We start from the raw sequence: 13,282 nt of genomic DNA on the forward strand, positions 1-13,282 counted from the left end.
GGCAGAGAGTCAGGCAAGAGGGGGAGGGAGAAGCAGGTCCCCTGCTGAGCAGAGAGCCCTCTGTGGGACTCGATCTCAGGACCCAGGACCCAGGACCCTGGGATCATGACCTGAGCCAAAGGCAAAGGCTTAACCCACTGAGCCACCCAGGCACTCCAAGATTCTCTGTATTTCTAATCTACTAGAACTTGGATTCTGAACCCAGGGATAGAGCCAGATCTTCATTGTCCTTTCTGTTATATTAGGAAACAATGTTTGAGAAATACAATAAATTATGGTTAAATATACATGGGAAGAAAGGGTTTGGGGCAGAGGATATCGATAGTATTTTGTTTGTAACTTGACGAATTTTAGTAAGGAGAAGCAACTGTCCGTAACACCCTTTTGGAACTGACATATTAAAATGTGTCAATGGCAAGGTCATAATATATCAAAAATAATGATTCACTCCTGTTCATGTCTGGGAAGACGGAGTCTCTCCCACCACGACTACACCACCACAAATAACACCAACACACCCCCTTCCAACTCCCATAAAAGCATGAATCCACTAAATCAAAATATCTTGATGTGCCAGGATGGCAACTCTTTTGTAGTGTTGTTTAGAGCCACAGGACCAGCGGAAAAACACAGACACCCATTCATCCTCTAGCTCAAACTTAATGGTGGAGTAAAGAGGTGAGTGTGTAAGTTTCTTTTAAATGCACTTTTGGGGGTACTTAATCAGAGCATAAGAAATTAAAGGACTTTAAAAAGGAAGATGGATGGGGCACTTGGCTGGCTCAGTTGGAAGAACATGTACATGGCTCTTGATCTCAGGGTTGTGAGTTGGAGTCCCACAAGGGGTGTAGAGATTACTTAAATAAAAACCTTCAAAAATTAAAATAAAATAAAAGGGAAGATGGATAGTTTCTTCTCATCGAGGAATGCCTGCTCTTAGTCTCCCAGGAAAGCTAAAGGAGGGTGTTTAAATGGGGAGGGTTCTTTCTGTGCTACATCCTGACAGAAAATGGCTCAATATGGCCCAGCTGGGAGGAACCCAATGAAAGAAAAGGGCCAAGGTAGCTGCTGTTAACCCCCAGCCCATCCACCTTCAGCCCAGTACACAGGCACACCCTCTCCTCAACCAGAATGAATCCTCACTGTTTCTTTCCAGTTTGGTAGATTTTTATTTTTCACATTCAGGAGATCCATCAATTATGTAGGCTCAGTGATGATCTCAGGCAGTGACACCTCTGTAGGTCTGAATGGCGTTTCTGAAGGGAAACCATCTGGCCTACCTTAACTTGTTCATCCCTGGGCTTCTCTCCCAGCCTGTAAGGTGTGGCAGCCACAGAGAGAGCCAAAACCATCAATATTTCACAGCCTTAATTAAAGTAAGCCGAGAGCTGTCAGCCTCTCACAACTGGCTTCCTTTTCCAAAACAAAACAAGCACCTGGCATCTTGAGCAGGGAGCACTGAGAGAGAAATGGGACTTGGGCTAAAGTTGGGGTGGGGGAGTGAGGAAGCCCAGGACTTCACCTACCAAAGGCCTCCGGGAGTTACGTACGGGCTGGCTGGAGCACAGCCAGCAAATTCCCTGGCGCTGGCTTGGGGGGCGGGCAAGAGGGAAGGAGGGCCGCCACTAGAGCTCCCTAGCGATAAACTCTGAAGAGGACTAGGAGTTTGGCCGCTGGGAACTGCAGCTCAACTTCCACTTTCGAACTGCATCCCCTGCTCTGGGGTGAATTAGCTCTGGGGTCCCAGCAAAGCCTTCCCCAAGGGCGGGGATGGGTGGGAGGCGGGGATGGCGCGGGTCTCTCTCCGGCTGCCTCCCCCTTCCCGCACCGTCCCCAAGTGCCAAGGCCCGCGCCGCCCTCCAGCCCTGCCGGGCAGGGGAGCTCAGAGCCCTGCGATTTATACATCTATTAATTACCTCCAGCATGGAAGAACTGCCTATAAATACAGTAGCACTTTAGATAAAACTTTCATGCAGCTATTTAGGTCCTTTAAAATATAAATGATTTCCTCTAAATTTTTTATCATAAATCAGGGCATGGAGCTAGGCGACAAGACGCCGATTTCCCCCCTGATGGGAGCAAAGCCTTTGCTTGTTTTCCCTTTTTCTTTTTCTTTGCTATGTTTCTTTCTCCTTCCCATTCTCCTCCTCCTCCTCCTCCACTTCCTCCTTCTCCTTCTTTTCCTCCTTCTACACCCTCCTCTTCATTCCCCCCACTCCTCCTCCTCACTTTCCTATCCTCCTTCTTTTTAATTTACAGACACTGGTTGATGGCTCTGCGTCTCTTTGTTTCATCCAGGGGACTGAAGGAGAAGTGAACAAGTTGCAGGAAGTTTCAGCCCCTTTCCTGAAGGCTGCCTGGTGTGGGTCGGAAAGCTCAGAGTTTAGGGCAGCAGACCTGAGTTCAGATCCTAATCCTGCCGCTTATTCCCCTGGGGCTTCAAGGAACACAACTTCTCTGAGCCCTTGGCAGTCCTCTCTGTGAAACAGACGTAGTAACAGTACCTACACCATAGCTAGGGTGGCTGTTAGGATTAACTCACATAATGCACATAGCCAGGAAGACAGAGTAAAGATCTCAGGAAACAATGAGCTGTGCATTGGCAGGCAAGTTCCTTTACCTCTCTGAGACTCAGTTCCCTCATACATAAAGAAAAGGTGGAATAATAATTTACTTCTGGGGAGTTATTGTGAGGAATGAGTAAGACAACAGCCAGACTCTAAGCTTTTAAAGCAGGGACCATGTAGCCCTTGTTTATCATTGTACCCCCTGCCCTAGCATGTGCCCAGCACAGAGGAAGTGCTTGGCAAGCACCTGATGGATACATGAAACAACAGAGCTTCCTGGTTGGTTTGCAGAACACCCTGCAGAACCGTTAGAGCTTGGCTTTCATTTATGGTGATGGATTTGACCTGTACCAGCTTTCCAAGAGCCACACATAGAACTTTGACATCTCCACACTGAAAAGGCCAATCCTGTCTCACCAAGCCTCTCGCAGTCCTGAGTAACCAGAGGCCCGCAGCCCATGAGTGACGTGTCCAGGGTCTCACAGCAGGTTAGCTACATAGCCGTGTTTGAATCCAGACCTTTTCCCTTGCGGCCTCTTCACAACCAACCTGACTGGATAAGAGAAGCAGCCTAATCCTTTAGTCAGGGAAGAGGTGACAACCAGCTTGGTGACCTGATGGTTGACTTTATGACTTTGAGCTCAAAGAGGGCTATGAACTGGAGAAGAGAAAGGCAAAACCAGTCTTCATGGGCCAGGAATAGGACCATGTGATTACGGGGTCCAGATTTTTGAGGACAAGCACAGAGCTGGCCATGCTGCCAAGGACAGCGCTATTCTAAAGTCTAGAGCTGGGGAGAGTAGAAAAAGCCAAGGGCTAACTGTGAGAACTTATTAGGAAGTGTGTTCTGGGCACTGGTGTGTTAGATCCAGACTACTGACTGGGTCTCCTTGAAATCATCATAGACTAAACCCAGAAAATTTGGGGCCTCACTAATCCATTCTGGACCAAGGCAACCCTGTTCCTACACAGCTACCGGAAGTAGACCTGGAATCCTCTGTCAGCTCTACAGGGGTAGGGGATAAGTGGGAGGGAGTGTGGGGCTGTCTTGTTTGTAGCTGAATTCCTACCTGCTAACATCGTGGCTGCCGCACAGTTGATGCTCAATAATTGTGTTCGGTGAAAGAATGCATGATGGCGAAGGGCTCTAGGAGATCCCAGGCTTGGTCCCCTCATTTTTCAGGTGCGGAAAAGTGAGGCCCTAAGGAGTCAGGGACCTGCCTGGAGACCTCCCGAGAGAGGGCCAGAGCTCGGTGGGCGGATACGGCGGGCAAGGGGAGGGCTGGCGCGTGCGGACCCCTCCAGGGTGCTCGGCCTCGGGCTCCCCAGTCCCTCTGGGCGTCTCGGATCTTCTGAGCCCGTGCAGACAATGCGAGGCGAGCGGCCGACAGGCGAGGCCGGCAGCAGCTGCGTAGGCGGCGGGTACATGTGAGAAGTTTGTGAAAGGAGAAGAGAGAAAGGGAGAGGAAGGCGAGGCAGGCGGCTGCGAACACCTGGCCTGGCAGCCCCGCCAGCTGCCTCCCCGCGATGGCATCTTGAGTTCGGGCGGTCCTATCAGGCCATCTCCCATCCCTCCCCTTCTTCCTTCTTCCCCACCCCCCACCTCGAGGTGGAGCTCCGCCAGGAATGGAGGTGGGACCAGGGAGCTGCTGCTTCTGCAGGTGAGCTCTGCAGGTGAGCTCTGCAGGAAGCGTGCCTGGAGCAGGGCCAGACTCTGTGCCTCGGGGTAGAGGCAGCCTCCCTTCTGGGAGAGAAGTAAACCCGACTCACCCTCCCAGGCTCAGCCTCTGTGCTCAGAGGGTGGGGAAACTGGTACCAGCCCAGGACATTAGTTAAAATGTGGGCTCAGAAGTTAGAAAAACCTGGGTTCTAATGCCTACCCTACAAGGCTTAAATGTCTCCAATGCCTTAGAGAATTCAGTCTCTTTGTGCCTCAGTTTTCTCATCTGGAAAATGGAGAAATAATACCAATCTCGAAGTCCTGATGTGGAGATCCAGCTGTAATTCTTGTCTAAAGCATATAGCCCAGAGCCCAGCCATCCATAACTGTTTTTTTCTTGCTGTCGCCATCATCCTACTGCCGGAATCTTGGGAAGGATATTATTCATGCGTTCATTCATTCCATGCAAATTATTATATTAAGCTTCTATATGGTGCCTGGCCTGTCGAAATAGGCACTGGAGACACAGGGACAGATAAGACCCATCCTTAAAGAAGTCCCAGGGTCCTTCAAGGAGTTCAGACGATAAAACATCACGTTCTTGAACAGATAACAGAGGAAGATGCAAAAAACTCCGAGAAGAGAAACTATCTCTTTGAGTCTTAGCAAATCTTACATAATTAGGTCAGAGCTTAAAAAAAAAAAAATAATGTCAGGTAACAAGTTTCCAGAGCAAGGTTTTCAAGCTGAGGGTCCCAGGTCACCTGCATGCAAATCATGAATGCTTATGAGGGAGTACCTCAGCCTTTGTGGTATAAGGATCTCACTGTGTGGTCCTAGGATGCTGGATGGTAAGGGCTGCAGATGATTCCTGTTCCTGCTGAAGTTGAAAAATCATTGGCCCACAGGAAAATGCCTCTGCCCCAGCATTCCCCCAGGGCTAGTCCTTCAGGGGGACCCAGCTTTGCCTTTCTAGTTTAGAGTTACATGAGGCAATTTTTGGTTCCCACCAGATCATGAGCTCTTAAAGCAGGGTATTCTATGCATGCAGAAACTATCACAAGACCCAGCAGTCAGTAGGTATTCTGAAATGATCGCAGGATGAAGAAAGTGCCCCTTGAGTGTCACTTTCATAAAGTTCATGTGGTCCCTATGTGGACCCTCAGACAGATTTTGTTATGTGGGGTCGTGTTGGGGGCATGTGCACGTGAATTTTAATTGTAATGTAATACTGGGGTTGGGGGGAAGGATGGGGCATTTGCTCTCCAGTTTACCTGTGTCCCAGTCTTCCCCTTTTCATACCCAATTAGTTTGCTTTCCTGGACTTGCTTTGGACAGAACTGCTTTGCATATCTTACAAAGTAGAGAGTGTTCATCGTTCTCATTCTTTCCTATGTGGTGTTTACCTCATCTCCTCTCTCTCCAGGGCCCTCTCAGAAAGACTGGTCCCTAAGGATGGGTGTCGCCTTACTACTGGTTGTATAGAGCTGTCAGTAGACCTTCTTGAAGGGAAGGATGAGAAAAACCCAGGGAACACAGGTTACCTGATGCAAGAGTGGTTTTTGAATTGTGATTCTAAGGCATGGGGATGCCAGAACAGGGGCTGGTGAGCTGAAGGTCAGCACTGGAAGCCCGAGGGGGCCAGTTAGTCTTGCTCTGGCTCTGACCCCTGCCTGACCCCGACCGTGGCAAGTCTCCTAGGCCCCTGAGGGGACAAAGACCTGGAAGGTTGTATGCGGATGGGCTTGTCCTTCTATTTCTGAGGGTTCAACTTCATAGACAACTAGAATATGATGAAGTGAGTGTGGGTCTTAGGGTACCACAGGGTCAGGCAAGTTATAAATTTTTCTCCCTGGAGGATCCACCATCCCCACCTTCCTTTCTCCTTTTTGCCTTCCTGCACTGGGAAGAGAACAAGAATGAGTGATCCTAAATGCTGGTGAAATGATCAAATAATGCCACATTCAGCTTCTGGGAAGTTGTGAGTCCTTGGAAAGAAGCTCTTGACTTAACATGCGTTTCATTTAAAAAAAAAAAAAAAAAAGATTTATATATTTTAGAGAGAGAGAGAACAGGAGTCCGGGGAGGTGCAGTGGCAGGGGGAGAGAGAATCCACAAGAGGACTCCCTGCTGAGCACATATTCCAATGCCTTGGGCAGGGCTCCATCCCAGGACCCCTAGATCAGGACCTGAGCCCAAACCAAGAGTCGACAGCTTAAACAACTGAGCCACCCAGGTGCCTCCAAATGTGTTTCATTTAAATTAACCGGAATGGTAATATTTGGCTGGACCTGGAAGTACTTACCATCCAGTCCAGCCCTCTTCTTGTGGGTAAACTGAGGCCCAGCTATGGTCACATAAGGCCCAATATTTAAAATGATCTCTAAACCCCAGCCCTCCTAAGGCCCACAGTTCTGGTGTGCATTCTGTGTTTCAAGAATCCCACCAGCCTTGCTCTGTTTCTTGAATCTGCATCACTGTCTCCACCGCAGAGCGAGATTGCCGTCCATTTCCTGCAGTAGATTTCAGACTGGTGACTCTGTGAGGACAGGGGTGGAGTCTGAGTCACATCTGTGTCCCAGTCCTCTGCCCGGAATCTGACACAAAGCAGGTGTTGAACACAGGAAGGACAACAGAGAACCAATTTGCTCCTCCAGACTAACCAATCTCCAGGGAGATTACTCAGGTCACTCTGGCTTCCAAATGGCTTTATCTATAAGGTGAAAGAGAAAGAGGGGAATGAAGATTTATTTCTGGATTTCAGTGCGCCAAGCGCTGTGCTGAATGCTTATCTCAGTGCATTGCTCGCAGCGGTCAGGAGAGGAGAAATGATTTCTCCATTGAACACATACGGGGACTACAGTACAATAAGTTATGAGGTGGCTAGTGGCCTTTTCTGCAAGAGGCAGAGATGCATGCTGAATCCGAGGGCAAAACCTGCTCCCCAAATGCCTCAGGTTGTGAGGTTCCCTGAGTGCTCAGTGCTTCCTTTCTCCTCTAGTTCACAACACCTTCACCAGAAACCCGGAAGGCAAACAGTAGCACAGATGCCATTTTACAGTCCAGGGAACCGAGGCTCGGTTTAGAGGGCAGCCCCTGGCCTTTGGCACCCCTGCTGAGTCCTCTACCCCGGTTAGAGGACAGAAGATGGACGGGAACCAAGCAAGGGGGCTGGCTGCGATGCGGAGAAGACGGATTGGCAGGGCCCGCGCGTGTGGGGAGCTCAGACCTATGCAGGATTTCCTCTTAGGCCAATGGCTGACCCCTCCACGCCTAACCACTACGTTCACGTCTGGGAAACCCGGCCCTCACAGGCGGGCGCTCAGGCCTAGCCCGCAGGCTGGTGAGAACTCCGAAACGAAACCCCAAAGCCGCTCCTGAGCAGAGGCGGGGTGGGCGCCAGAGGCGAGGTGGGCTCAGCTGGGCGCGCAGGGCTCCGCTCCGAACCCCGGAGGGCGGCGCTGCCCCGGTAATCCATTATTCAGGATGTTTACTAACGCGGGGAAAGGAGAGGGAAGGAGAGGGGATCAGAGCAGAGGGGAGGCGGGGGGCGGGGCACTAACCCCGGGGGCACTCCGTTCCCTGAAACTTCGTGAGGAAGACAAAGTGCAGAATCGTGAAGAGCCTGGAAAGTCAGACGTGGAGCCTCACACACAGTAGGCCATCAGTAAAAATTCGTGGAGTGGATAACCGAAGAGTGAGTGAATGGCTCTGCTCCCAACCAGCTCTGTGATCTTGGGCGAATCATTTAACTCCTCTGACCCTCGTTCTCCTCAACTTTAAAACAGAGTGACAGTATGAACTCCGTAGGGTGTGAGAATACCACGAGCTAAGTCTCTGAACAACCTAGCACTTATTAGGAGCTCAAAAACGGTAGCTATTGTTTTGGGGGAATGGGGCTCCTAAGCGTTGGCAGCCCAGCAGAAGTGTAGTGACTGACATCTAAGGCGGATGGGCAGCCCCGAACTGTTACTAAACAGTACTCAGGAAGCTTCCTTTGACTGATGGGTTGGGGAAAGGGGGGGGGGCAAATTATCTTTCTCTAGCGAAGGCAAGAACCGCGAGCCTGGGGAGGAAGCCTCAGGCCTCCAGGACCGGGCGGGCAGTTACTTCCCCCATCTCCACCCCGCTGGGCGATTGAGGTCACCTGGGGCTCATTCTGGCAGCCCCTCACCCTCTCTGGAGCCCGTCTGGGTGCTTGGAGGCGCCTCTTCGCTGAGCGGCGGGGCCGGACTCTCGTGGACCGCTCGGGCGTGGGGCCAGGAGCGCCCTGGAAATGGGCAGTTTGGCGGCAGCCTGGCCGACAAGGAGTGAGTGAGTGAGTGTGTGTGTGTGTGTGTGTGTGTGTATGGTAAGGTCAGCTTCCTGGCCAAGCTCAGCCCGGGGCTGCCCTTCGATGGGGCAGTCTGAGTTGGGACAGGACGGAGAGGTTTGAGACTTTGGGGGAAACAAGTCCTCGAAGAAGAAGAAAGAATCCGGAAGGTCGGCCGCGCTGGAGCCAGGCAGGGCGGGGCGGGTCTGGAGAGGCCAGGCTGGGCCGGGGTATAAATGCTGTTGTCGGGGGCGGCCGTGGCGGGCGCACAGAGGCGCGCCTAGAGCTGCTGCCTGGCCTCGCCTCCCGGGCCGCGCCTGCGAGTCCCAGGCGCGTGAGCACGCCTGCGCGCGCCCGGGCCTTTCCTGGCAGGCTGCTTGTAAGATGAGTGAAGAAGCAGGTGGGGGAGAGGGGAGGCAGCGAGCTAGAGGGCGAGGGGAGCGCGGGCGCTGAGCGGCGCTCACTTGGAGCGCGGCGAGCGAGCGAGAAGAGCCTGATCCATGTCCCTCGCTGCCTCCCTGCCAGGCGCGCGAAGATGATGGCCATGAACGCCAAGCAGCCTTTCGGCATGCACCCGGTGCTTCAAGAACCCAAATTCTCCAGCCTGCACTCCGGTTCCGAGGCCATGCGCCGAGTCTGTCTCCCAGCCCCGCAGGTACGTAGTGGAGCATAATTACCGCTCTAAGGCACATTTTTGACAGGCACTAGCTTCATGTTTTTTTCATGTCGCCCAGAACAATCGCCGCTGTCTGAACCTCTCTCCTTGTCTCCCCCGCGCTCTCTCCCGGCGCGCTCCCTCTCTCATTCATGTCTCTCTGATCCACACGTCTGTTCCAGCAGAGCCTCTGTCTCCGTATTAATTTTTATGACCTGGGCTTTGAGGAGAGGCATCTCGGTTGCTTGAAAATGTGTTTTAATCCTGAGTTGACAGTATTCCCCACTGACCGTGCTGTGCGCCTTCTCGCTTGCAGCTGCAGGGTAATATATTTGGAAGCTTTGATGAGAGCCTGCTGGCACGCGCCGAAGCTCTGGCGGCGGTGGATATCGTCTCCCACGGCAAGAACCATCCGTTCAAGCCCGACGCCACCTACCATACCATGAGCAGCGTGCCCTGCACGTCCACTTCGTCCACCGTGCCCATATCGCACCCGGCCGCGCTCACCTCGCACCCGCATCACGCCGTGCACCAGGGCCTCGAGGGCGACCTGCTAGAGCACATCTCTCCCACGCTGAGCGTGAGCGGTTTGGGCGCCCCAGAGCATTCGGTGATGCCGGCGCAGATCCACCCGCACCACCTGGGCGCCATGGGCCATCTGCACCAGGCCATGGGCATGAGTCACCCACATGCAGTGGCGCCTCACAGCGCCATGCCCGCATGCCTCAGCGACGTGGAGTCGGACCCCCGAGAGCTCGAGGCCTTCGCCGAGCGCTTCAAGCAGCGGCGCATCAAGCTGGGGGTGACTCAGGCGGACGTGGGCGCGGCTCTAGCCAACCTCAAGATCCCCGGAGTAGGCTCGCTCAGCCAGAGCACCATTTGCAGGTTCGAGTCTCTCACTCTCTCACACAACAACATGATCGCGCTCAAGCCCGTGCTCCAGGCCTGGCTGGAGGAAGCAGAGGCCGCCTATCGAGAGAAAAACAGCAAGCCAGAGCTCTTCAACGGCAGCGAGCGGAAGCGCAAACGCACGTCCATCGCGGCGCCGGAGAAGCGCTCGCTGGAGGCCTACTTCGCCATCCAGCCGCGGCCCTCATCTGAGAAGATAGCGGCCATCGCCGAGAAACTGGACCTTAAAAAGAACGTGGTGAGGGTCTGGTTTTGCAACCAGAGACAGAAACAGAAACGAATGAAGTACTCGGCTGTCCATTGACTGCGGTGGGGAGCAGCGTCCTGGTCTGGGAGAGCTGGGTGTACACCACCCCCCACGTGGGGGTGGGGGGGAATGGTTATGGGGGACCCCAAGACGTTTCCTGGCAGGTCAGGCTCTCTCCCCCGAAGCCACAGACTTTCCCCTTTATCCCACCTGGTTGCCTCCCGGCCTTCTCTTTCTCATCTTTCCTTTCTGTTCCCACCAGAAAATTATGGCGCTAAGAAAAAAATTTATGAAGGGCAGGCCTGGAGGGACTAGCTCTGTCCCTGGTGCTGAAAATAGCTTTCGCGCGCTGGGCTGCGCGACCTCAGCGTGGGAGCCCAAATGCGGGGGATAGTGAATTGGCCTGACAGCACGACTCTGGGGGTGAAGGCGCCACTTTGCTAAGCGCGATTAGACAAAAGCTGAAAGGATGCGCAGGCAGTGATAAATAATAATACAAAGTTTAACTGGGGCACAAACATGTACTGGAGATTTATTTAGAGTATATAAAATACATGTATGTTTCCAAAGGATAGCCTTATACTCCTTTCCCCTCTTAAATTTTGTCCATCTCATCCTTCGGTTTGTTGTAAGTTCTCTAAGGTAGCATGGATTAGGTTCAGGGAAAGTGTTCGTGGAGTTTCGAGATCCCAGCTGCTCTCTGCGGTTAAGTTGGGCTCCAGAAAAGATGCGCCCAATTCAGTGACTGAAAATGATGGGATCGCATACCTCGTTGCAAACAACAGCTGTCAACTGCTTGGGCCCATCCTCCCTGATCTGATGGTGTTTGAGTGGGTAATTACTGCCTGCTGGAGAGCGAGGGGGATTGGTAGTGCTCTGGACCGATTGAGGACTCTCTGACCTCAGCTCGCTTCTCCAGCCAGATTTTCAGCGCAGTGTAGAGGCGGCTTTTCAAAAGTGTTTGTAACTTCTCTGAATCATATGCAACTCCTTCCAACATGTCTAACCTCGTTGTGATTTTATTATTGTTGTTAGCATTGTTATTTCCTATTATTTATTTAACTCTGCTTCTTTCCATCCCCCTTATTTGGGTGTCTCCCGGTGGAGGTTCACTTATGGATTTGGGTGGAAAAAGGAGCCAGACTGCTGGCCTGGACCCTTCTCACCCATGTCCCCCTGGCCCCATCACATTTTATCTTTCGTTGCTTCATGTAATTTGCGTGTTGCTGTGTGACCTTTGGTTTTGTTCTCCAAATAGATACAAATAAAATATTAAGTTTTCTTCTCTCTTTACCCCTTGAATGAACTTCTAAAATAAATACTTTATTTTTCAACCCGAATCACAGTGCTTTTCTTTCTCGGAGGATAAGAAGTACTAGTCTGGGAAAGGATTTAGAATCAAGAGCCCATACAGGCTGTGTTCTCACTTCCAGTATGCCTGGCCATCTCTTCCTTCTTCCATGCAGTCTCACCTTCTCACTTTGATCTCCTTTAGGGAGATCTGGCAGCTCTTCTCCGGACCTCAGGGTTACAAGGCACTCCCCAGCACCCCACGCTTCCCTGCATGCCAATCTATCAGCCTCTGTTTGCTCATTTTGATTCAGACCCATTGCGAACTTTGAGGCCAGACTGATGGGAACAGGAGCGCCCAATACTTCCACTCCTTGGCTGAATAACCCTGAAGCCAGTTTCTTACCCTTTTCTAAAAGCCTCGATTACTTGTCTGTAGGATGAAGAGGCGAATATTTACCTCACAAGTTTATTGTCAAGATTAAGTAAAGTTATTTATTTAAGGCATCTGGTAGTGTTTCGTGTTTGAGACAAACCATTTCAAAAGATTCAAATGTGTGAATAGGAAGTGTGGATAGATGCAAAGAGGGAGGAAAGTGTTCTTTGTTGGGACAGAGTTCGCTGGGGCCCCTTTGGGATCATTTTAGAAACTTATTTAAAACTGTCACACAAGAACTTACCCCAAGGTCTGTCTCCTCTTCTCTGTGGGAATCTAAATGATAGGTCTGCTGCAAAGATCCTAGCATGGTGCCTTGAGCACAGTAGGTGCTCAAGAGATGGCAGTTTCCTTCTTTCTCACTCCCTTCAAAAGGAGTAAGAAACCTTTTTATTTGTGAGCCGCAGAAACACCTTCACGACTTAAAAATTAATGTTCCAAGTCTAGGAGTGGGCAGCACATTTTCCCTCTGTGTCTTCAAAGAGAAGTGGGTCATCACCTCGGGCCTGAAATTCGGAGCAGAGTCGGTCTCCCCTCGGCTCGGTGCATCCTCTTTGCTGCACAAGCAAACCTGGGGATCGCCCCCAGCCCCTGGGCCTCAGCCCCTCTCCCCCGCCTAGCGCAACAGACCCAGCGATGCCTCCACCTCCTTCTCCATCGGGTGTCCTTTAATAATAAATGCCCTTATGCCATTACATTATATTGTGGGTTTTGAAAATTTAAAATACAGCTGATGCAATATTAATTGCCTATAGTGGTATAAAACACAGGGCCGGAGCCCAGCCGGGCTGCAGAGGAGGCGGCCGTGAGCGTCCCGCGCCGAAGTGAAGCGCTCCAGACAGACGCGCCTTTGCGGGCTGCAAGGTTTCCTGCAGGTAAGAGCCTTCAGCTTTTCTGGCCCGGGAAAGAATCCGATATCCGCCTCCATCTCCTTTCTGAAAAGTTCCCTGCTGTGTTATATATATAAATATAAATAAATGAATAAATAAATAAATATACATTTAAATTAATAGCCTCAGAAGTTTGGAGGACTTTTTTTTTTTTTTTTTTTTTTTTTAAAGGCGAGGGAGAGATGAGCCGCCTGAAAGTTAAGATCTGCTCCATAACTGGACTGGTTGGGTTATGAGTTGACCCGCGCCTCTGCGACTGGTCGGCTTCAGATGCCTGGGCTGCCCTAGCGCACTGGTATTTTGACCAGCTTCTACC

General features: G+C 51.5%; 1 protein-coding gene across 1 annotated transcript; it reads left to right on the forward strand.

Moving 5' to 3' along the window:
- The first annotated feature begins 9,074 nt into the window (after positions 1-9,074).
- Positions 9,075-10,407, forward strand: LOC111156980 (POU class 4 homeobox 3). The gene is made up of 2 exons (XM_022518164.1): positions 9,075-9,194; positions 9,511-10,407. The coding sequence occupies exons 1-2, from the start codon at positions 9,075-9,077 to the stop codon at positions 10,405-10,407; spliced, it is 1,017 nt and encodes a 338-aa protein (XP_022373872.1).
- Positions 10,408-13,282: the final 2,875 nt, after the last annotated feature.

This window comes from Enhydra lutris, unplaced genomic scaffold, assembly GCF_002288905.1.
Source record: "Enhydra lutris kenyoni isolate GAN:26980312 unplaced genomic scaffold, ASM228890v2 scaffoldscaffold50, whole genome shotgun sequence".
NCBI classification, from domain to species: domain Eukaryota; kingdom Metazoa; phylum Chordata; class Mammalia; order Carnivora; family Mustelidae; genus Enhydra; species Enhydra lutris.

Excerpts from the sequence above, each read along its gene's own strand:
- LOC111156980 (XM_022518164.1), top strand. The coding sequence starts at position 9,075 with ATGATGGCCATGAACGCCAAGCAGCCTTTCGGCATGCACCCGGTGCTT. Across the intron at positions 9,195-9,510 it reads TCTGTCTCCCAGCCCCGCAG|CTGCAGGGTAATATATTTGG; the intron begins GTACGTAGTGGA and ends TCTCGCTTGCAG.